The 26,131-nt window shown below is 41.3% G+C and overlaps 1 protein-coding gene across 7 annotated transcripts in view; it reads right to left on the bottom strand.

The window, feature by feature from the left end:
• Positions 1-26,131, bottom strand: part of CTBP2 (C-terminal binding protein 2) — a 2,784,951-nt gene that overhangs the window by 802,973 nt on the left and 1,955,847 nt on the right. The window contains exon 1 of one of the 7 annotated variants that reach the window (XM_044056190.1): positions 19,869-21,639. The exons of the other annotated variants lie outside the window; for them this stretch is intronic. Within the exon in view, the coding sequence (XP_043912125.1) occupies positions 19,869-21,639 (1,771 nt within the window). Of the gene's footprint in view, positions 1-19,868; positions 21,640-26,131 lie in introns of those variants that run through there. 7 annotated transcript variants of the gene reach the window in all.

Here is a 26,131-nt window from a genome sequence, read left to right as displayed (position 1 = left end):
AGGAAAAAAGGGGGAATGGAGGGTGGGAAACCAGGACTGCAACAGTGAATACACTTGAACATCTACATTTATGGTAAGTGTACACAACTGTAATATGTTCTTAGTGTTTCATTGTTGCAGTCCTCACATATGGGTTGATTCCCAAAGCCCAGTAAGAAGACAAAGGGGGGAGGAAGGATCAAAGATCAAGGGTTAGTAAGGAGGCCCTGCAAAACTGCAGAGGCAAAACCAGCCCTGGATTTAGAAAACAAGGGTAGATTGTAATGCTTTGTGAAAGTATGGACAGAAGACCAAGTAGCTGCTTCTAGAATGTCCTTAGTAGGCACGCCTCCCAGAAAAGCTGCAGAGGTAGAGGCTGCTCTAGTAGAATGGGGTCCTAATACCCTGAGGGGGAACCTTCCCACGATGCAGGTAACAAAAGTGAATACAATGAGCAATCCATTTGGAGATGGTTTGTTTTGAAATAGCTTTACCCTGAGCCCCTTGAACAAAACTAACCAATAACTGTTCAGATTTTCGAAAGGATTTGGTCCTAAGTAAAATGTCAGCTGTCTATGCACATCAAGAGAGTGCAGAATCCTTTCCTCTTTATTTTGGGGATTATTGAAAAATGTAGGCAGGTGAATAGACTGGTTAAGGGTTAAACTGGAAACTACCTTAGGCATAAAGGAGGGATTGGTTCTCAGAGAAACCCAATCTGAGTGAAAAATAATGAAAGGTTCTACTGCCATTAAGGCTTGCAGCTCAGATACCTTTCTAGCTGAAGTAATAGCTAAAAGGAAAGCAGTCTTCCGAGATAGAAACTTCAAATCTGCAGAGGCAGCTGGTTCAAAGGAAGGCAGAGTAAGTTTTTCCAGGACAAAATTAAGATCCCAAGCAGGAGTAGGAGCTCTTCTGGGAGGTCTAAGATTACTAGCTCCCCTCAGGAACTGCTTCATCAAGGGGTGAGAAAAAATGGGTTGCTCAAAAAAACGATGAGCCAAAATTGCTGAAGCATGAATTTTGATTGAAGAAAAGGAAAGTCCACCATTAAGCAATCCTGCTAGGTAGTCAAGAATGAGGGAAAGAGAAAGATGAGAAGAGTCTTCTCCTTTAGCCTGCATCCAAGAGCAAAATCTCTTCCATTTGTCTGCATAGGATTTTCTTGTGCTAGGCCTCCTGGCCTTATGAAGAACTTCAACCACCTGTTGGGAAAGATTTAGAGTATTAGCCAGGCAGTCAAATGCAGTGTTTGAAGATGACGACGAAGGAACTTTCCCCCTCCCTGAACCAACAGATCTGGTACCAGAGGAAGATGCCAAGGCTGAGCCTGGGAAAGGCTGCGAAGGAGGGAAAACTAATTCTGCCTGGGCCAATCTGGTGCTATCAGAATAGCCTGTGTTTTTTGTCCCTTATCTTTAGCAGCACCATGGGAAGAAGAGGAAGAAAAGGACAACACATCCACCCTCCATGCTTTGTTGTGAAACTCCCTGGTGCAGAAGGTTGGAAGGAGATGATTGGTGTGAGAGGAGAAAACGATCCACTTGTGGGGTGCCCCAGTGATGAGTGATGCGATGGAAAATGTCCCTGTCCAGTTGTCACTCATGAGGATCCAGAACATGTCTGCTCAAATGATCCGCCAAGGAGTTTAGCCTCCCTGGAAGATACTGGGCTATTAGATGTAAGCCCATGGATGCTGCTATGGATCACAGTCTCGTGCTTTGTCTGCACAAGGGGTAAGAGTGACTCCCCCCCTTGCTTGCTGATGTACCACATGACTGTGGTATTGTCTGCCCTGATCAGCAGAGTCCCAGGGTAAAGTAGGTCCTTGAAAGCCAGCAAGACCTGCTGCACTGCCATCAATTCTTTTAAGTTTATGTGCAGATGAATCTGCTGGGTGCTGCAAGTCCCCTGTATGCCCCTGCCTTCCAGATGAGCCCCCCATGCAACATCTGAGGCATCTGTAGTGAGAGTCTAGCTGGCAGGCGGTGGACAGAAAGGCAGACCCTTGTTCTGAGAACAGGCTGTCACCCACCAGAGGAACTCCATTTGTAGACAGGGAATTAGGGGAATAATCAAGTCTAAGTCCTGTGTGTGTTGGCACCAAAGATTCTTGAGGTACCATTGAAGTTTTCTCATATGCAGCCTTGCATATGGGATCATCAAAATACATGAAGCCATGAACCCCAATGCTTGCAGGAATTGCCTTGCAGAGAGCTGGGTCATGCTTGCCAAGTTCAGGAAGTAAGCAGAAAGATCTTATTGCTTCTGTTGAGGGAGGAATATCATCTGGGTGGCTGTATTCAGACTCGCTCCCAGGAAAACAATCCCCCTTGAAGGAACCAACTTTGACTTCTTTTCATTGAGAGTGTAACCCAAAGAGGTGAGAATGTTCTTCACGAAATCCAAATCCTTTTCTAGTTGTTCTGGGGAATTTGCTTGAATGAAACAGTCATCCAGGTAAGGATAAATTTGAATGTTTCTCTGCCTGCAAAAAGCAAGGGCTGGAGCCAGGCACTTCGTAAAACCTCTGGGCGCAGTAGATAAGCCAAAGGGCAATGCAGAGAATTGAAAGTGTTGCTCCCCAGCCCTGAAGCGAAGGAACTGCCTGCAACTCTCCCTTATTGGGATGTGCAGATAAGCCTCCTTGAGATCCAAAGTTACCAGCCATTAATCCTTGCCCAGCATTGGTAGTAATTGTTGAAGGGTGAGCATCTTGAATTTGGGAATCACCAGAAAAGCGTTTAGAATGGACAGATCCAGAATAGGGTGCCAGGTGCCCCCTTTCTTGGGTACCAGAAAAAGCCTTGAATAAAAGCCTAGGCCTGCCTGATTTGCAGGAACTGGCTCTATAGCCCCCCATAGTCAGTAGTGAAGAAATTTGAGTTCCTACCTCTGCCCTGTGAGTTTTGGGTATGTCTGGGTACCCTTATAAAAGAGGGAAGATGTGAAAGTAAAACTTGTAACCTTGGTTTACTGTACTGAGCACCCATTTGTTGTCTGCGATGGTAGACCATACCTCTGCGAACCTGGCTAACCTTCCCCCAAAGGAAACCCAGGGTCCGCAGAGGTAGGCACAAGAAGGCTGGAGTCACTTAGAATGTTTGCTTTGGGAAGCTGGCTTAGAACTCTCTGATTTAGCAGAAGAAGAATGCCATCATTTAGCCCTTTGAGGGGCAGAAGCATGCCCTCTGGAAGACCTGAAACCCCTAGGCCTAGGGCGACCCTGCTTGCCAGGATCAGAGAAAGACCAATTCTTGGAAGGATAATGTCTACTGAACCGAGGAGGCTGAACCTGAAGGAAATCTTTTACAGCTTGCATAGATTTTGCCTTATCCTCCAACTTCTTCAGTACCTCCTCAGCCTTATTACCAAAAAGATTGTCCTTGTGCAAAAGAACATCCAGCAATTTAGATTTAACTGATTCAGAAAGAGGCTGCTCCCTGAGCCAAGCATGCCTTCTAATTACAGAACCAATGGCTGCTGCTCTGCAGGAAGCTTCCAAAGTGTCAAAACCACAATGAAGTGAATGCTTATTAATTAAAGTGGCAGAATTCAGTAAGTCTTGTAAATCTTTGTTCTCCATCATGGAAGGAATATCTCCAAGTTTAACCTTAATAGCCTCCAAAGTATGCTGCTGATACTTAAGCATGTGAAAAAGACAATTCACAGATCTAATGGCAAGAGTTGCAGAGGTATAGACTTTTTTACCCCACCTGTCCAAGGCCCTAGATTCCTTATCAGAAGGCACAGGGTTTTTAGCAATAGTAGCCTTAACACCCTTGGGGCCTTGAGGAATAATTTCTGGATCAGCAGTAGGGTTTTTAAAAAGGAATTGATGAGAATCAGGAACCCTGTGATACCTATCCGGTTTTCTGGGGGCAGGAGGAACAGAAATAGGAGTTAAAGAATTTTCCATGAAAACATCATCCACAACTTTGAAAACTGGAGGTATAGCCAGAGGCTTATGCTGTGGCAAATCTAAAAAATCCCTGATTCTTTTCTTAGACTGTGGAAAATCCTGACATTCCCATTTAAAATGCTCCCTAAGAGTATTCAAAGTATCCCCAAAGGAAAAATCTTCTGGAGGGGAGACATCATCAGAATCCTCAAATCCAGAAAAAAGTTGAGAATTTCTTTCTTTACCAGCAGACATACTGGAAATTTCAAAATCTGAGGCAGACAAAACATCAGGAGATAATTCCCTAGCCCTCTTTGAAGGGGGGGATGAGAGCCCCTAATCAGGGAAAGAAGATCACTAGCCATCTTTACCAACTGGGACTGAGGTACAGGAGGGGAGGCTGATGCCTGCTTGTGAGTAGGCTTGTGGCTGGAAGGTTTACTAGCAATCCGGAGGGACTCGGGAGGCCTAGCAACTGCAGAAGTCTGAACTAAGGTCTGGTTCTGGTCTCATGTTGTAAAGAAGAGGCGTCAGAAGCCGGTGCCTGCAAAGAGGCTCTGGACCCATCTGAGGCGGCGACAGGTGGAGAGTCTGAAGATGAAAAAAGCAGCTTGCGACATGGAGGACTTCATAAAGGTCTTGGCAGAGGCCTGCGGCTGAAAATCTGTGGATTGCAGGGGCTGCGAAAGCACCTCACTGACTACCACTGTGCTGACCAATTTCACCAGTGCATCGTCAGAAGATTTAACCCTAGCCCTGTCGCGGTCCTTGTCTTTGCATTTCCTAGGTATATCCGAAGTTGGGAGACCAGAAGACACCATACCGACAACCTTAGGCCAGACTGCAAAATGCTTATACAAAATCTTAGCTCTATGGCGAATGGTACTCGGGTTAAAGGAAGCACAATGATCGCAGTTAGGGACATCGTGCTCAAGGCCCAAACAAGTTATACAATAGGAATGGAAATCACGGTGCGGAATCTGTTTTCCACAGGCAAGAGTTATTAACTTTATCTGACATTCGTTAAAGCAAGAAAAGAGGATCCCCAATGGGGTACTTATATGAAGGCTTCTTTAACTTGGTAGTCGGAAAGCGAAATGAAGGTAAACAGCTGACTGGCACTTGTGCGAATTGCATCTGCTTTGGGCTCCGCAGCAAGAAAGACTGAGGAAATGGTGTCAGCTGCCACCCTTTATACCTGACGTACTGACATCAGTTTTACAACCGGGGGCAGCCGACGTCATATACCAAGGACTCTGGTATTTGGGCTGACTGAGGGCTACCGGGGAGCCAGATAACCAATATGTGAGGACTGCAACAGTGAAACATGAAGAACATCTGTTGTTTATTGGCTGCATGCAGCCACATAATTTGTTCTGTTGTTTGTCAATCAACTATATTCACAGATTTTTAACTACAATTATATTTTTACAATAAAAAGCACACATTAGAATATTTACAGTACTTCTCTCCAATTATACTTTCTGCTGTGCAGGAATTGCTGCATGACAGTGCTAATGGTAATCTAACCCTGCATTGGTTTTCATTTTCCACAGATAAATAATTCATTGTGACCTGCCTGACACAATAAATAACATAAGAGACAAAGGAGCTGAAAGGTGTAAAGTAAGTACAACTGAAGTTTTATGTTACAGGATTAAAATGCCATTTTCTGAGCATCACTGACAGTTTTTTTGTAGGCTATAACAGCATGAATGAATTCTACTCTGGCTGCAGAATTTTTTTTTGAAAGAAAAATACATATATAACCCTTCAAAGTGAAATGCCTAGTATGACATAATGTCATTTTTGCTGGCAGGCTGCAGAATACAGCACTGTGCATATAAGCAAATTCTCCACAAATGTGACTTTTTGCATACTTACAAAAGTGAACGAATATTATTTTTGTCATGGTAAGTCTGTGCAAGAACACTGCTCCTCTGGTGTAAAGTGATAAAGTCCCGACAATGGCCCAGGTGAACCAGGTTTGATTAGTGACTTAAGCAACTGACAGAGTGGCAACAAGTGATGGCTGTTACCATCCTGGGGTGGGTGGTTGTACCTGTAGGTGTCGATCTCTGGTGGTGGCTGGAGATGGCTCACTGGTAGGAGTGTCCGTAAAAGAGGAAAAAGGTGGAGACATGGCTAAGGTGCTGTGGAGGTGGGACAATATCCCACACATCTCCACTGCACACCTGTCCCTCGAGCATAATACAAGGTCTGCAGAGGATTACTAAAGGACAGGCCATAAAACATGAAAATAGGACATATTTAGGATATTTATTGGTCTCAGTGAAATTTGCAGGCATTGAACCGGGGTAGACTGTTGTGCTGGCTGACTTGGTATGGATGTGGGGCACAGGGTCAGCTGTCTGAATGAAAAAAATGGGAAAAAATGTCTGCTAGAACAATCTTTTCAATGTTTAACTACAACTGGAAACATCACAGTTTAATGGAGATAATATCAAACCTTCCAGTTTAATAATGCTATTAAAAACAAAAACTCTGAGGGAAAAGTGTTCTTATCGGTATATTATATTTTATTTTTATTTTACATTTGATTACCGGTAAAGTCTGACTGGACATGTCCTTTTTCAGCAGAGGCCTGGGGAGAAAAGCTCCACATAAAACATACAAGTTAACAAACATTTGATTACATTCGGATACACTGTGAGTTACAAATACAAGACCACACAATAGTGAAATAGAGTTCATATAACAATAATTCTGATAGGATTACTTTAAAGAATCAGATACAAATACCAGATCACAGGATAATGAAACAGAGTCAATACAACAATAATCCTTATAGAATTTCACTAAAGAAACAGATATAATACCCAGTCCGAGATCACAGAATAGTAAATAGAGACAAATATAACATTATACAACTTTGAATTGAAAATCAAAGATGGATTTTGTAGGTTAATTGTTCTTCCTTGTCATAAGAGTGTAATGAACCTAATGTATTACGGTGCTAGAGTCAATGTAGTAAAAATATTGGCACTGACTGACAGAACACAATTTAGTCCGGAGCAGTGCATGGGCACAGCCACTTTTTGGTTAAGCGAACTTTTAAGATTTTTTTTTAAATTGAGACAAGGCTGTAGTAGATATAACGTTAGGTGGTAGTGCATTCCAGATTTTGCATATGTAGTATGAGAAGAGGGATTCTCCAGCTAGATTGTTCGATGTGGTTATCTTTATAAGGGGTTTGTTAGTGGAGCGTAAAGCTCTGGCTCTGGAGTATGGCTGTAGTAGCATTTGCAGGCAGGTGTTTTCTCTGGATGATAGAAAATCTTATGGACCATGGTTAACTTGTTAAAGAGTTGGAGTTGGGGGAATTCTAGCCAATTGAGTTGTTTGAGTGCTGCAAAGTGGTGTGATCTAAAGCGTGAGTTTTTAGCATATCTGGCAATTTTATTGTAACATGATTTTAGTTTTGTTAATTCATTTTTTCTCACATTTGTAAATATGGGAGATGCATATAGTAGAGTTGAGATCAGACAGGACTGGGTAATAGTAGCTGTAGAGTTTTTTGTAAACTACTGCGTGTTCCTGTACAGTGTACCAAGTTTTTTCTTTATCTTTTTCATTTGGGATATGTGGATGTCAAATCTCTTGTTGCTGTCTACTTTAACTCCCAGATATTTGGTGTGTCGGGAGGGTGAGATAATGGTGTTGTTTGTTGAAAAGATGTTAAATGTGGTTATAGGTGCAGTTGTTTTAGTGGGTTGGAATATCATGAGTTTTTTTTTTTTTTGGGGGGGGGGGTCAGAATTAGGTGGGAGTTTGTTAGCCAAGTTTCTACTCCTAGGACGGACCCTTGTGTCAGTGTTTTTAGATCCTGTATGGTAGTAGCAGCACATATCACTGATGAATCATCTGCATACTGGCAGCATATGAACCTACAGCTAATTCAGAAAAGATTTACATCTTAGTCCTACACAGATGGAGAAAAATTCTTCCAAACCAATAGGTGTTTTACACTATCAAACACTATAGTGCACTTCAGTTAGAACCTGGGCATCTGTTTTAAGCTTGCAACACTGATACCCACAATCATTGCTTGGTAAATATAGCTGGAAGGTTTCTACTATGTAATATGCTGAGATAATCCCCTCCAGTTTCAATTAGCACAATGAAAGAGAGTAGAACAATTAAATCACGAACTTACGCAAGAAGAGACAAAACTATTGGTATGAAATTAACAACAGCTATTGTTCTACAATGGAGAAATAATTAAATGGGAAAGGAGTAACAGAGAAGCACTTCCAAGAATATCAAAAGTGAATGTTTTCTGATGGACAGTCGTAATTATCTGCAATGAGTTTTTTTGCACAATTTTTAGTCAGAGGTTGCACTTACCTTTTAAAGGATTGCCTATACTGTATTATAACACTGCAGTAAATTTCTTCGTTTTGCCTTACATCCTCTTTTGTATGCTTTTCCACAGTTGGAACAAGTGTTTATGCACTGCAATAGTGTGTATGTATGCTGCATTTGTTTGGTTCTGTTGGTTTAGACAAGAACTAAAGGTGGAGGTGTCTCAATTTACATCAAAAATTAATATAACTCAAGGCTGGTCAAACAAGACGATGCACTTCAGCTTCTCCACATTCAAATCGCCACTGGCAAAATCCCATTCATTGCAAGCTATATGTCCCCCTCTGTGACCCAGGAAGCCCATAACACGTATTTAACCTTACTGGAAACACTCACCATCTAACCAAATACTTTATTCATGGGTGACTTTAGTTACCCCACTATTAACTGGGAATCATATAGAACACCAAACATGCAGGCACAGAGATTATTGGTCTTTGTAAATACAAGATCCCTGAACCAGATTATCAATACAGTGACCAGGGGCACAAACCTACTGGATCTCATCCTCACTAATATGGGAGAGCACTACACCCCCTAGTGTAATAGCCTCGCTGATAAGGTTAGACCACAAAACAATCTCCTTTGAAGTAAAAATAAAACCTGGTACCCCAGCTAACCCTGGAATGTTCAGGAACTATCCTAAGGATAACATCCTACTACTAAGTGATAACCTTCCAGAATTTCAAGCCCCATAGACCCTGATAACACTGCTGCCTATGTGGAACTATTCACAGACACCCTATATACGCATGTTAATAGCTGCATAGAGGCAGCTGTACCCACCAGGAGTACGTACAGAACTAACTTGAAAAACAAGCCACCCTGGTGGAATCACAGCATCAATAAGCTGTATAACAGATGGAAGAAACTCAAGGAAAAAATAGGAGGATAAAACAACTCTCATCAAATGTAACAAACAACTCAGAGAGCAAATAAAATTTACCAAAGCCAAATTTGAGGTAAATTTGGCCTCTCAAGTCAAGAACAACCTCAAGGCATTCTTTAGCTATGTCTGCAACCTCAGAAGCAATACACAATTGTGTGCAGAGTTCATTGTTAATGGGAGCATGTATACTGAGCCAGAAATTATAGCAAACATACTGGCAGACAAATTCATCTCTAACTTTACTCCTCTCTCTTCCTCAACCTATCCCCCTCAAGAAATAACATCAAATATAACTTCCCTCTACTATCACTAGGGAACAGTTGGCCCACAGACAGGACCCAGGAAGTTAGAATTGGGGAGTCCATCCCTACAAAAAGGCCACTCACAAGTGGAATCCATCAGGGATTGGTTTTGCGACTGCTCCTTTTTGCACTTACTTCTTTGAAGTCATGGCTAATGTCAAGGGCCTCTGACTGACCAAATTTGCAGATGATTGCAAATTAGGAGCAGTCATAGAATCTCTCACCAACACTAATGTACTCCATGAAGGGCTGACACAGTCAAATAACTTGTGTCAGAGCCATCAGCTAAACCTAAATGCCAAGAAATGCATAATAGTATCCTTCAGGAAGTCATCCACCCCTGGTAACTATAATACTAACAACACAACCCTCCCTAAGAACCGACCCAGTAGTCAGGGACTTGGCGACACAGAAAGACAGTAATTTAGCCTTTGACCATTATGTGTCTACAATAGTGAGAAAACCATTCTATGTTGTGCAGTTTATAAACAAAGGTAAGGCATCTAGGTCCAAGAAAGTCATTGCTCTGCTATATTCAGCATTCATCAGACCTGTTACTGAGTACAATGCCCCCTTTGTTATGTACCTAACCAGGCACATCCAACTATTGGAACATCCACAGAGGTTGCTTACTAAAAGAAGATAGGGTGTAAGTAACATATCCTATGCATACCACCTTAAATCCCTATTCCTGCATTCTGTCTCTTACAGGCTGTACAGTGGAGATCTATGTCTGGCATACGAGGCATTGTCAGACCTCACCCTGATAGACCTCTTGCATGTCCACAAAACAAACAGCAGCAGAATTACCTATTCTAAGACTTAAACGTTTCCTGTAAAATAAACAGGACCTGCTGGAGAGACACGTATGTATCCCAGAGACCATCCCTTCTCTGGAACAGGTTCCCCACCTATGTGAAGCAGAGTTCCTCCCTAACCCAATTCAAGTACAACTTGAACAATTGGATGGGGAGCAGGAAATTTATCCCTGGTTTGGCATCTATGTCTCTAAAGGACATGGGCAGCCTGTAAATGGTTCATCTTCTTGTCCCCTGCTTGTAAATGTTTCATCTCACAAGCCCCTGCTTACAGTTATCAGGGGTACCAGAACTTGTCAGAAATTTGGGATGCATGGCTTGCCTTATATAGGCCTTGATGGTCGTTAGCCTAATAGACACCTATGAAAACCTGGGCACACATTATATTTCAAAGTACATGCATTTATACTTCCCAGCTAACAAAAGCTGCAAGGTATGCCCTCTTAAGAGAGATCGGACGAAACATAGATTCATTTCATAGAAAGGATAGTGCATGAATGGAACATCTTCTATGAATAGGCAACAGGATCAACACCACTGGCTGAATTCAGGGCACATATGGGTTAGGCATAAGGCCCTCCTTGCGTGGACTACAGATGGATGAAGGTAAGAAGAATTCACGGCTTATCTAACAAAAGTCAGCAATGTGGATTCAACTGTTATCCAAACTTACTTTTCATTTGATTGTGTCTCTCACAAATTCTTTCACTTACACTGAATATTACACATTCTGTAATAATATCTGAAATATTTAAGCCAAAATTTGTGATGATATGGTAGTTGGGGAAAACAAGTCTCATACAGACTAAGGTATTATTTATCATTATAATATGCAAATAGTAATGGTGAAACAAAGCAACTGCACCATGTTCACATGTGCATTAGTACTGCTTCTCAATTATATCTGGTTCCAGACTGACATCACTGTTTACCATCTATCCAGGGACAAGACCTCTCTTGCTTGACGTTCATGTTAAACAAAATTCTGAACAAGAACTGTCAACCAGCTAACTGAAACTGATGTGAGTGTTTTTTTTAATTATTATCAATTAGAGCTTCTGTTCCCAAGAAACTGCCAGGCCTTGTACTTGAAGGCATAAGTTGGTGGCAAATATAGACACTTCTTCCCAGTTCTCTGGTGTTTACTAAGCTACTCAAAGAAATAAACTTTTCTCTGCATTTGATGAAGCATGCAAAGATCCACCTTCTCATAAAATGACTGGCCGCTGATTATACTAGGCTGGTTACACTCTGGAAGAGCTGAAGTATGTGTATGTTTGTGTGTGACTGGGTGCCTTCCTAGATTATATACAGACTATAAAACGTGGTAAGATTCTTAATTTATTCTACATGTCCATAATGGCTGTAAGGCTCCATTATATAATTTCAATTCACTGACCTGTGCAAGTGCACCTCAGTTTTAGCTCCTACCACAGTCACTGTGAGTTTACAGTTTAAACTGACCGGCAGCTTTTATGGATAAAACATGAGAACCAAACTTTTTAATTGGAGGTGCTCTTCTTGAAATAGGTAATGTAAATAGATGGAGATTGGATAAATATTTACACCACAGTTATCTGTAATGTATCTGTTTCATCAATAACAACTGTATCATCGTATCCACAGAGTTGCACACACTCTGAGAACCACATAGACACAGATGCAGATACATGTGTGTGAGCGCATACACACCCACACAGTTGCTTGGGATACTTTCAACAAATTACTCTGTGACAAGAAAACTAAAGAGGATGATAAGCAGCTTTGCTCTATAGTTTGATTCTGACTGTCACCTTTAATATGAAAATCTGAAATCTCACTGAGGATAATATGAAGTGTATATGCATCCTGCAACTAAATGTAAGGTTATATATGTTTCTGCTTCATATTTTGGGAGCATATCAGCAATCTGAATCCCAGATATAACATCCGCACTAATATAAAGCTTAGGTTTTTTTTTCTTATAACTAGCCAGTTTTCTAGTTTCAGCACTCAAATCTGTTTCTTTGATCTCAGCACTTGTTCAGAAAAAAAAAAAAAATTTTCATCTGCTTTTACTGTACTTGTGTTTCTACCTACTTTATTTTACTTTTGCATCATCTTAAAAGTACTCAATTGTATTTATTACTGCTTGGTGTAACTCATTCTAAGCCTTTTGGTTTAAACACTTGGGCTTCCGACCAGTTGTTTTGCACTGAGAGGGTTTGTGGTCTGCACTGTAGTGGCAGAACAGGTAGCTTCCATCCTTCTAGGTTGGGAACTGCTGACTGAGGGCTCAGTGTCTGTTATTCTAAAAGTGTATTCATTCTGGTTTAAGCACTTGGGCTTTCAGGCCAGTTATTTTACATTAAGAGGGTTCGTGGTCTGCACTCTTCTGGGAGGAGAGGCTGGACTCTGCCCTTCTGAGCTGGGAATTTCTGGTTAAAGGCTTATAGTGCATGCATATCTGAACTGCTTCTTACTGAAGTTGGTGCGCCTTGTTTGCTGTGGCATAGACTGGATTCGGGCCTGCTGGATCTAGCTTTGTTTGTGTAACTTGAGCACTAATCCAGGCATTCTCTAAAGTATTCAATTGTATTTATTACTGCTTGGTAGTAACTTGATTAAAGTGTAGCTATCATTCTAAGTCTTTTGGATTAAGCACTTGGGCTTCAGACCAGTTGTTTTACATTAGGAAGGTTTGTGGCATGCACTGTGGTGGCAGGACTGGTAGCTTTCATCCTTCTAAGTTGGGAACTGCTGATTGAGAGCTCAGTGTCTGTTATTCTTAAAGTGTATTATTTCTGGTTTAAGCACTTGGGCTTCAGGCCAGTTATTTTACATTAAGAAGGTTCGTGGTCTGCACTCTTGTGGGAGAAGAGGCTGGACTCTGCCCTTCTGAGCTGGAAATTTCTGGTTAAAGGTTTATAGTGCCTGAATATTTGAACTGTATCTTACTGAAATTGGTACACCTTGTTTGCTGTAGCATAGACAAGATCCAGGCCTGCTGAATCTAGCTTTGTTTATATGCTTGTTGTTTGTTTGCTTGTTATTTCCCTGGAACGCTAATTCCACCTAATACGCGGCTTCTCAGCGCTTCTGTGGATCACTAGTGATATCTGCATTGCTTACTGTACTTATTTCCTTGTTTCACTTGAAAGAAAGTTACTGTTTGTCATTTTGCATTTAAGTTACCTGTAACACATTGCACTTAAGTTACCTGGCACTTGCTCGCTAAAGCAATTATATAAGTCAGCACTAAAAATTAAAAGCACTATACCCTCACTCCCCACTGGCCCTTGTTTTCAATTATTAAGGAATTCCCAATATTATTCTAGCATGTCCAAAGGTCAGTTGTCAATCTCCTCTCCGGTCCAGCTGGTGAATCTGGGAATCTTGAGGCAATGTTACAACTGCCTCATGTACACAGACAACCCTCTCCTCCTCCCAACAAATTCCAACACATGTGAGAGATGCAACCATATAGCCAAACTGGAGGCTAAGCTCTCTCAACTCAGTACTGGCATAACCAGTCAGGAGGAGAAGGAAACCACACTCACTACAATTCCACTCTCACATAGACCTACCACGACAGCAAACCAAACACATAAACACACAAAAACATACTCGGAGGCTCTAAATAAAGATCTGCCTAAGCAGCAGAGACCTCCAAACAGACACCCAAGCAACTGCTACCCTAAAACAAAACACGTGCAACACATATCTCACAAAGCCAGTGTGCCGAACAGTCACAGCCCTTAAGACTAAACAACACACCTGATACACTTGTAATAGGTGACTCTATCGTCAGGCACACTGACGTCCCGCTCACCAGGCTGAACAAGGAGAGGGTCACGGTGAGCAGCCTGATGGGCGCTAGGATCCACCACATAACACAAGCACTCAGGTCACTCCAAGGCAAGTACAAATATGACTCAGTCATTGTCCATGCTGGTGTGAATGACCTGAGACGTACCTCCCTGGACTACATGAAAAGAGACATAAAGGAGCTCTCTGAGCATGTAGCCCAGGCCGGTATGACCCTGACCTTGAGTAGCATCTTACCCTCACCAAGAATGATGCCACAATATGAAGACAAGATGATCAATTTCAACAATTGGCTTAAGTACTGGTGTCATTCAAAGGGGATCCAATGCCTGTCAGCTTGGGATGATATGCTCGACAAGCCACGATGCCGCTAGGGACAGCTTGCACCTGTCACCCTGGGCTTTGGATATTGGCAAAGGCTCTTGCTACCCCCATAGTGCCTTTTTTAGGCAAGGCACAAAAGACAAACCCACCTCCATAGGTATCACAAGGGATAAGAAACTAAAAGTAATGCTACTCCATGCCAGAAGTCTAAACCTCAAGATGCACGCACTCAAAACTCTCCTTAGCATGGAGAACATCGATATCTGTGCAGTAACAGAAACCTGGTTCAAGGCTCCCGAGAGCACCCCAGCACTACCAGGTTATACCTCATACCATGCTTTTCGGCCCCAAAACTTGGACCGAACCACAAAAGGAGGGGGAGTATCGATATTCATCAAAGATACCCACACCTCCAGGTTGGTGGCAAAGCACGAAGCATCAGAGACTATCCATGTGCAACTAACAGTGGGTAAAACTGCCTTCCAGTTTATAGCCTGCTACAGACCACCCTCCCAAACCCAGGAACCCCACTCGGCCTTTCTGAGAACACTGGAAAACATGAAGGTCTCTCCAAACACCATTATATTGGGCGACTTCAACTACCCAAACATAGACTGGGAGCATTACTCTAGCTCCAACACCCTAGCCCAAAGGTTCCTAGAATTTATAAACTCAAATGCTATGGAACAACTTGTTACCACTCCCACAAGAGGGGAAAACATACTGGACCTGATCATCACCAACATGGGGACTCTATGCTCCAGACCAGAAGTGTATCCCTCACTGGTAAGATCAGACCATAAACTAATCTCACTGGATATTCACATCTCGACCCCACCTGCCCAGAAAACCACAGTGAAAAACTTCTAAAGCAAATTTCACACTCCTCAAAACCGAGGTGGAATCCTTCAAAGCCCCCAGGCCTGTGGAAAATATGGCCCAGACCGCAGAATCCTTTATAAACGCATTCTATGAACACCTTCAGGAATGCATGGATCATCGATCCCAAATAAAACCAAGTCCCAATCCTCCAAAGGCAGACGTCCTGTCTGGTGGACCCCAGCCATAAACAAACTATACAATAGAAGGAGGAAGCTACTAAATGATAGAGCAAAATCCCAAAAAGGGAAGGCATCACTGATCAGTATTAGCAAAAAACTACGGGCACTCATAAAATTGTCTAAGGCCAGCTTCGAGAGAAAAATTGCACAGGACACTAAGGATAATCACAAGGCTTTCTTTAGTTATGTTTGGAACCTGGGTGGTAATTCCCAGATATACTCAGAATTAGTCCAAAATGACAAAAAATACACTGAACCCACAGACATTGCCAACATCCTAGCTGACAGGTTCAGCGCAAACTTCTCCCCCCCCACCGCACCAAAAGGGCAAATATCTATCCCAGCAGAGTGCTGCCCCCCTGACATCTCAGATGCTCAGGTAAGAGCCGCCCTCTCCAAAGCAAAAACACAGCATCAATGGGACCAGACAGTGTCCCGGGTTGCGTCCTACATGAACTCCAAGAAGAGCTAAACCCAAACATAAAACTACTGTTCAGTCTCAGCCTTACTACAGGATATGTGCCCATAGAGTGGCGTACAGCAACAGTGGTCCCTCTCCATAAAGGTGGTGCCTCAATGGATCCTGGAAACTATCACCCCATAAGCCTGACTAGCTTGGTCTGCAAAGCTATGGAAAGGATCATCATGGACCTCATAAATAAAGATATTGGGGACCTACAGACACTAGATCCTACCCAGTTTGGCTTTCTTAAGGGCAGATCCTGCCTCTTAAACCTGGTTGATTTCTTTGAAACAGTCACCAAGGCCATTGACGAAGGGAAGGTGGTCCACACAGCCTACCTGGACCTCGCAAAAGCCTTCAATACAATACCCCACTTGGGCATTATAGATAAGCTCACCAGCTTAAATATAAACCCCTATGTCACTAGATGGATTGCAAACTGGCTCAAGGACAGAACCCACATGGTTAGAATTGCTGGAGCCATGTCAGACTCCAAACCAGTTACAAGTGGTGTCCCACAAGGCTCAGTCCTGGGACCTCTCTTGTTCGGTATATATTTCTCGGAGGTACAGGCCAGTATGGAAGGACTGTGGCTGACCAAGTTCGCAGATGACTGCAAACTGGGCACCATAATCGACTCTCCAGCCGACACAAGCATCCTCCAAAAGGGCCTCATAGAAACAGACAATTGGTGCCAGAGCCATGGCCTCAAGCTAAATGCCAAAAAGTGTACAGTCATCCCCTTTGGCAAAAACAAAGTGCCCACAAATTACCACATAGGTGGTAATCCATTAAGTACAGAAGAAGTAATTAGAGACCTGGGGACCCAAGTTGATAGCAATCTCTTATTTGACAACCACGTGGCCAAAGTAGTTAGAAAAACATTTTATATAGCCCACCTAATCATGAAGGGTTTCACATCTAGATCAGGGGAGGTCATCGTGCCTCTTTACTCATCCCTCATCAGGCCCATAATTGAGTACAATGCCCCTTTTGGGATGTACCTTACCAGACACCTGCAGCAACTGGAAAGACCCCAAAAGTACATCACCAAGAGGATCAAAGGGCTCAAACAGATGCCATATGCTGTCCGGTTAAAGAAACGCCAGCTCTACTCAGTGGCATACCGCCTGTTCAGAGGCGATCTGTGCCTGACGTATAAAGCCATGTCCAACCCGGAATTAATGGACATGCTGCACCTCAGAAAATCCAAATCCCATCGAGCTACGCTCGAGAGACTTGAACCTCAGCACTGAAATAAATAGGACATGCTGGAGGGACAGATTCATAACCCAGAGGCTCCCTTCACTCTGGAATAAAATCCCAGTCCAGGTTAGGCAGAGTCCCTCATTGACTCTCTTCAAGAGGAATCTTGATGAGTGGATGGGAGATCGTAGGTTTACCCCGGGTATCACTTCTGTGTCACTGTTAGACAGAGGCACAGTATACTAACCTCGAAAAAGGGCATAGCAAAATAAATTTAAAATGGGTGGCGAAAGCCAAACACATTCTGGCTAGGCTTATAAATGCCCTAGGGCAGATAGTCTAGTATGAACCTATGAACCTATATGTAGCAAAAAGCTAAGACAGCACTGATGGTGAGCTTGTATACTAGTACAACATCTTGCAGCTATTGCATACCTAGTCATACATTAAATTTTTGTAGTAAATGACACACACTGCCACATCCCCAGGCTACTGAGTTTAGGAATTTAGCTTTGTTCCTTGCTAAACAAATCAAAGATCTTTCATTAATAATTGCAGATAAAGATTGCATACTTAATCAATTTGGGTAGTTTCATTGTATTAGCAAAGAATGGTTATACCGACTTCACAACAGCTCCCTGGGTAGGCAGACATTTTTAATATTTCAAGCAGAATTTAATGTTTAGTTTGATATATTTACAAAAGGAATTCAGACACATTATGAAGTAACCATTCCTGACACGTGCAAGGCAAAACATCTTTCATTAGCTGGTTAATTTTTTTGATAAAAAAATTTAAAATGCAACCAGATGACTTTAAAGTCTATCCACTACTGTTAAATAACATTTTATTTAAAGAAAATATGAAAATATTAGGTATAATCAAATTTTAATGTGCACTTGGAAGCTGAGAACAGTTAGTAGTATCTTTGTTCCTTCACTTTTAATGAGCCATGCAAATAATAAAAATTATACTTTTGCATTTACCAATATAGGTCACTATAAAGAATGTTGAAAAGGTTGTGCATACAAGGAAGAATTCCCAAGTATATGAAATAACGTAAGCCCATTAAAATGACCTTTATTATTAATTTGTGTCCTACAATAAATTATCTATGGCAATTGGGAGATGATTATAGTATAATTATCTGCTGATACTTTAATGAATTACAGCAAAGAGACAGCTAACTTATTTCACTCACTTAAGTTTTGACTTGTTGAAATGTTACCTCCACTTCATATTTCATTTGTTATAAATGCCCTCTGTTCTCTTTGTATAAACATATGTTATTGTAGACATAGCATGAAGTACTAAATGAAAATTATTTTTAATAGGTCCTCCTTCAAGTAAACCTTTCAACAACTTAAATGGGAAGATAATCTTTCTGTGATCATGACCACCTCTCCCCCCTGTTGCTTAGCAACACACAATTAAGGAATATGTTTTCAGATCAGCTTTGCAAGCTGGCCATTATCAGATGAAATTACTGGAGCAACAAATGTCAGCCTCATGCAAATGAGTCAGTTATATAAAAAAATGTTTGACTTGTAATGAGAGGACACACTGCGTTAAAGAACTGAACATTACTACACTCCTAATGAGAAAGAGACAGTGTAGGGGAAATAAATTAATAGATATTTTTAAAAAGTTAATTTGTGTTGTAAATGCAATGAGGCAAACTGCAAAGAAACTGCTATCAACATATGCTGGACACTTTTGGCATGTATAAAGTAGAACAAGAGGAAAACATGTTACCACAACTGAAAGATTTTCCCCTACACTGTTGCCAAAAGCAGCAATGTTCTGCAATTTCTTATGTCAACAGAGCAGTTTGCCCTTAAAAATTATCAGCTTTTCTTTCCTAACTTTGTTACTTTTATACAGCATCAAATACTTATTCTTTGCTAAACCTCATCTGGTTTACCTAAATTTAATCAACAGCAGGCAACATCGGCAGCTGTCTACTATTCATACGATCACAAAGCAACAGTAAAACTTCAACATACAACCTGATACATAGCAGCATTTTATAAGCATCACCTCAGCTTCCCAGCTGCAAGAGCCAGCTTATGTAAACTTCTTTTAATTCACATTGTCCCCTAAGTGCTAAATATTCACAATTATATTTTTAAAACACTTTTGCTTATTCAAAGATTTTGCTGCAATTAATGAGACAAGAGCATTCTGTTTGCATTCAGATATTTTATGTTTCACAGCAGGCTTAGCTTCTACAAGGGACTTTCTTCACCATAACATATCATGGTATTACAACTAAAGGCATTAACAAAGAAATGAATAAATAAGAATAGCCAGACAGATAACTCCAAACATTCAGTTGTAACAGCACTTAAAAAGGAGACACCCCACAACTGAACAGTACGTATGAAAAAATGAGGCAAAGATCTGCAATTACATTAGAATGTCTGGAGACCTACAAGTAATATTCTAGAATGCACTAAAGACTGCATGGTTAAAGTAAAAAAAAAAAAAAAAAAAGACACCATTTAAAAGCACAACATCTGGGACTTTTTTTTCATAGTTTTCTTATCAATGCCTCTGCCATGTAAGGCAGCATATGGACTGCAATATTTCATCTTTCTTGCTAGCTATGCACGCTGAATTTAAATTAAATACCCAATCTAGAAAGTAATCCACAATCAGAAAACATAAGAGGTGAAGGCAGACAGAATGCTAAAACTAATTAAGCAAAGAAACTTTAATAAAACAATTACTTGATTCAGGTGATGACATGCTGGAGACAATGACTGGTGGTCCAGTTCGCCTGGTAACTTTCTGACTAGTAGAATTTTGTATCTGAAGGTTCTGGTTTCCAGGCATCAGTGTTGACTCTGTAGGAGTTCCATGCTTTCGAAGAAGCTGTGGACTGCTGCGTGGACTATGTAGTGGGGAAATAGGAAGGTTGCGCTCCCTCTTCATAAGCTCCATAGGTACTGTGTAAGAAGTTGGATATGCTGTTTTCGGCACCGAAGCTGGAATACTCTGTACCGCATTCATTATCACTCCAGAGGGAGAATAGGCTGACACAGTGCGATTCTGCAGATTTGTCGGGATGGGACTGACATACCCAGATGATGGAAAATGGTTACTCTGTCGACCAGTTCCTGGCATACAGTATGTTGTAGTTTCTAAAAGATGCTGTGAAGGAGCACTTGATGGACGACGACTTATTTCAGCTGGTTGAAGTGATCCAGTAGGCTGCTGCATAACAACTCCATCTAACAAAGGACCTGTACTGCCCTGGACTCCATACTCACTGCGCATAAGTTCACCCCGATGACTGAAACTATTAGATCGGGTTCTGGAACGCACTGCATTACCTTGCATATCTTGTCTAAGCAGTTGCATTTCTGCTTTATAGTTATGGACAACACGGGAAAGCATTCGTGCTTGTCCGAGGTTAGAGGCTACCTGCCTGATATCATTATCTTCCATCATGGCTAGGAGGCTGGGGGAATCAAACCCTTGCTGCAGCAATGCACCAATAGTACTTTCAGATAATCCTTCAGAACGCAAAAGGGAAAGAAATTCTGGGTCCAGATTCTTCTTTAAATCTGTCCCTTGTACGGCAGTGGCAACAGCTTGTGTATGAGATTGTATCATGGCATTATCATAGCCATCATACACCACTTTTGAGTTCATACTATCCCTTACAGGACCATAGCTGCGATTAACTGGCACTGAAGACTGGGGTCTTTCCATGGGACCATCCATGACTGGAGTACCTGCTGAATCCATAACAAGACAAGTGGGAGCAGTCTGTCTGTGAGACATGGGATCTACAGGCCTTCCTGCCACATCATTGTAAACTTGCCTGCTAAAGGCTGGTGCCTCTGTTCCATACCTAGGATTAGCAGTGTCAGCACCATACCTAGCAGGAGAACTGTCTCGAGTACGGAGCCTCTGACCTTCAGTTATTATCTTACCAGCACTATCTTGGTACATGTGGCTTGCTTCATGTGAAGGAGGAGGTGCCCGACCTTGTGCTTGATCCCATGACACTCTAACATTTGTCATCCCATAATTCTGAGCTGGAGATCTGTTAAGCATTTGGTCCCTATAATATCGTGGATCTTCAAGTTGTCTAGCAGGCAGAGCTGCATCACTGTAGTAATCTTGTGGTGGCAGAGTATTTCTTACAGACATGGTATTTTGCTTTTCGTAAGGATGAATAAAGTCAGAAACAGATCTCTTATTTATGGCTCGATGTTCAAGACCATCTGGATAACCATGATTCAATGCCAAATCTTGGTGAGAGCAGGACTCTTGTTTTAAGTTAGCGCCCCCTGAAAAGTTGGTATTATGAGCTCTAACAGCAAGTGTAGTGTAAAAGTCTCTGTCCCCACTATACGTCACAGAGTTTCTTCTCACAGCAGGTCTTGGATATTCTGACAAACTCTCACTATCCCAATTGCCTTCGTACCACTCAGTAGCATCCCAGCTCTGAGAACGACCAATATTTGTGTGTTTACTAGGAACAGGCATTGGAAAAAAAGAATGACTTCAGCTTAGGTAAACAAGAGGAGGGACTTCTCCTTTCAACTGCTCAGTTACATGTATCAAAAAAACAGGTGTAGCTCCACCTGAAACCTTCAGGGAGTACAGGACTAGGCAATCAGAGGTTTTCAATTACAAGGCACATGTTGAATAATTCATCCTTAGAAACACTGGCAGAAATAACGTAAACTTCCTGTAAATGAGGCACGGTCCATAACAGCAGAATAGGAACACTTCTCTATGTTTACTTAGAATGCTGGTAAAAGAAGCTATTCTTAATCTAGAGGTTTATCTCTTTCTGTTTGGGACATTTGACTCACATGGGCAAGTGGTCTGACAGCACATAAGGATTATAATCTAAGTAAAGCCTCTAAAGCCTTTGCTCCATGTGACATCACCAGGATCTGACACAATGTTATACTAAAGTCACGCAATGTTCACCAAAGGCTTCTTGTAGAATTACTATAAAATATAGCTGCACTCTAATGATACATTTCTGTTATTGTTGCTGATTTAGCTCTGAGGAGTTGAAACAGAAAAGGAACTAGAAATGAATGGAGTATAAATAAATGACTACAGCTTTCAGTATCAGCGCAGCTCAAATCCGTTCTAATGAAATGCTAATCCACTGAATGCAGCTATGAACAAATTAAATGTAAGCAGCCAGGCCAAAAAAAAAAATTGCATTTAAACTATCAGAAACATGTCTCAAAAACCTGTTTAAAGTCCAGGTATCATTTCAAGTGATGGAACTTGACTTTATTTACGTCAGTAGGCATGTTTTTCTTCAACTGTATCCCACAGATTGTACTCAGAACAGAGCCAGCAAATCATTGTTATAATACTAAAATCATCTCATCATCTGAGGAAAGAGAAATGAGTAAGTGTAAGCTAGTGTTCCCAGCATTAAGGCTTCCAGTGCGGTCAGAGAAAGGTAGGAACACACTAATGAAGGGAGAATTCAGCACTCTAATAAAAGATTAAACTCCAGCATTTACTTCTACTTTTTTTTTTATATACTTGTGTCAGTTCAGGATGTTTTTACAATGCACTGTTGCACAGTATATATATACCCTAATGTGTAGGTAAAGTACTGCGGTCTCAGCCTGTCATTCACTGTCTCCCTCCCCAAGCAGTGGGCCCTCCCTTTCTAAGGCACATCCCACAAAAAGACAGCAAATAGGTGCACGCACACGTACACACAGCTCTGACAGGAAGTATGGGTAAGTAGTAGTTATGTCTGCAATTGATACACGTATTGATTATCATTCATTTGGCAGGAATGCAAGCTGGCTAACAAATGCGATCACCCAGAAATCAAAACATGATATACACTTAGCTTATTTCAGTCCAAAGTCTATAAATGCAAGACTACACTGATTCTAAATCTAGGAAGCTTAACTGGTACGTATCATGTGAGAGGCTGACCACCTTTCAGAGGAAGGGTTAGCACTAGCAAATCCATCATCCTGCTAGCTTAAATGGATTACTGTAAGTTTAAGACACATAGAGTAAGTATTTAATCACTCACCTACCACACTTTGTTCTGTATGTGCCTAATACTCTCAACCTAATCTAAGAAGAGAAGTCAGTGTTCTAGTTCCATTCCAAATAAACGTATGCTGCAAACATTTATTGTGTTATTTCTGATGTCCCCCTTTATTAAAATGGGGGTTTCAGGATGAGTTTGTAAGAAAAATAAAATAAATTAAATGAACAAATGATTCTAGTCATCTCTGTGGGTCCCATTCAGAAAGCCAGAGGGCGGGCATACACACACACACACACACACACACACACACACACACACACACACACACACACACACACACACACACACACACACACACACACACACACACACACACACACACACACACACACACACACACACACACACACACATGCACACATCAAGGCTATCAAAATTATTTTTTATTTAAAGTACAAGTCAAAAGTTTGGAAAATTGACTAGTACCATAAATTATGTAGTTTGCTGAAATCATTATCTAGCTGTCCACCTAGGTGAGCCCACTGCCCTCCAGTGGTAAGCCACGTCTGTATTAGGTTATAAGGTATGGAGAGAGAACATACATAGCAGCTGTATTATGTTAGGTTCAGACTGGCACAATATGCTTTTAAGGACATGGTACTTTTGGTGTGCTACTGATTTTGTTTTTCATAGGTGGACACTCAGTAATAAGTAGTGCTTGCATTTTTCTTTAGTGTATCACTAAAACGCAACATTTTACTGTTTTGCAAGGGAGTCCTGATAGGAATATAGGAACTATGCTAGGTATGAGGTCAGAAGGACCATAAGATGTCTAGCCACACACATTTAAGTAGACATCCAAAGTCTGTGCCTCCCTTTTCAAGCACTAATTAGTACAGACCTTCCAAACTGAGCAGGGCTGTCTATAGCAGTCCTGGTGTAAATTTGTGTCTACCCATCCAATCATTAAGACTAGCCTTAAAGGTAGACCATGCAGGATCATTTGTAGAGGATATGGATAGTGGGGGGAATTACTGTCATCATCCATTTCACACATAATGGTGTCTGGATATTAAAACTCCTCATAGCAGCCTTAGCAATAAGGAATTAGAAGCTGCAGCTCACCTTCAGGCATATCTTTGTGTGGTTTCATTCATCACTGAATATATAACAGATAAACAGTGGTTGACATGACTTTTGTGTGAAAGTAACTTAACTGACTGCTAGAGATGTCACATGGAAGAAAGTGGTCTGTGCTAGGTTTGGGGTTGCTAACAAGCTGTATTCCATACTCCCTGCAGGTATCTAATTTTAAGACAGTGCTCACTGAAAGGCAGGAATGAACCTCTGGCACTTGGAGAAGTATCTAAAATCATGCTCCTCCTCTAACCAATACAGACAATACTGGTGAAGGTCTTGGCTGGTACTCTGATGGTTATATTGGACACCTGATAGAATTACAAGACAAGCAAACTCAAACTCATGAATCTCAGTGATAACATAGTCAGAATTATAACCAGAACTGTGTGAGCGAAAAAAAAAAAAAGACTGGTGAGGTCTAGGAATAGAAGCAATTATGTAGCCAGAACATGATAACATGACTCACGGCATGCATTAGTATGGCATTTGTATATCTAGGACTTACACAGCTAGAAAATGATGTATCCCACTAATACATTCCTTGAGTCATGACATTTATAATGTCGAATAGCCAGAACTCTAAACTGCATTATAATGAACACAAAAAAGGTCAAAAACAAGAATTTGATGAGGTTGTGGTACAGTGGGGTCTAGGAATTTGTCCTTTCCCCTCTGTAGTGTGATCTCGGAGTTGATATATTTAATTAGCAAGGGGTGTGTGGGTGCAGGGGAACTTGCCTCCATGCATAGAATGTGTGTGCTGAGTTTTTCAGCATTTGGAATTTTGATCCTTTTTGATCACTTTAATGCCATTTGGCATTTTGGCTGTCAGACATTATAGAATTATTCCATATTAGTACGACACTTGTGTATATAGTTCTTTTGCAGCCAGAACATGAAGTCATAACTCACAGTGCATATTAGTACAGTGCTTGTACAGATAGCATGTATGTAGCCAAAACATATCATAACTCACAGTGTATATTAGTATGGTGCTTGTATAAATACCACTTATGTAGCCAGAACATGAAGTTATATCTCTCAGTGTATATTAGTATGGTGCTTGTACAGATAGCATGTATGTTGTCAAAACATGATGCCATAACTCACAGTGTGTATTAGTATGCTGCAGGCTCATCTTATGCATTTGTATGGGACATGTACATGTAGCACTTATGTAGCCAGAACATAATGTCATGGCTGTCACATGATGTATTAGTATGGTGCTTAAATATACACAAACATTGGATCTTCAAAATTAGTTGCCGAATTCTAACTGGACAAAAGGAAGAACATGAGTATGACCCATCAAACAGGGTGCTTGATGTTACATTTCATGATTCATATAGTAATGCTTTTCAAGAATTTTCACAACAGATATAAAATACTGCATTGATGGATCCTGAGAATATCTTTGGATGCATCTTAAATAACATAAAGCACAATTTAGCCACACCCCTAACAACACTGTTCAATCTCAGCCTCCATACAAGTTTTGCACCAAGTGAATGGACATCAGCTACAGTCATTTCCCTGCATAAGGGAAGACCTTCCACAGATCCAGGCAATTACAGACCCATAAGTCTGACAAACCGCATATGCAAAGCAAAGGAAATACTTATCATGGAATTAATCGATAAGGACACAGTGGAACCTCCAAACACTGGACCCGTTTCAGTTTGGATTCGTCACAGGCAGGTCATGCTTACTGTACCTGCTGGATATTTTTGAAAAGGTCACCAAAGCAATGGGTGAATGCAAAATGGTACACACCATATACCTCCACCTGGCCAAAGCTTTTGACACAATTCCACACTCAGGCATAATAGAAAATCTAAATAAACTGGG

The sequence above is a fragment of the Protopterus annectens genome, chromosome 14.part0 (genome assembly GCF_019279795.1).
Source record: "Protopterus annectens isolate FY-2018-M chromosome 14.part0, PAN1.0, whole genome shotgun sequence".
Taxonomy (NCBI): Eukaryota; Metazoa; Chordata; order Ceratodontiformes; family Protopteridae; genus Protopterus; species Protopterus annectens.
Note: the sequence above shows the minus strand (reverse complement) of the source record. Positions and strands in the feature narration are given on the sequence as shown.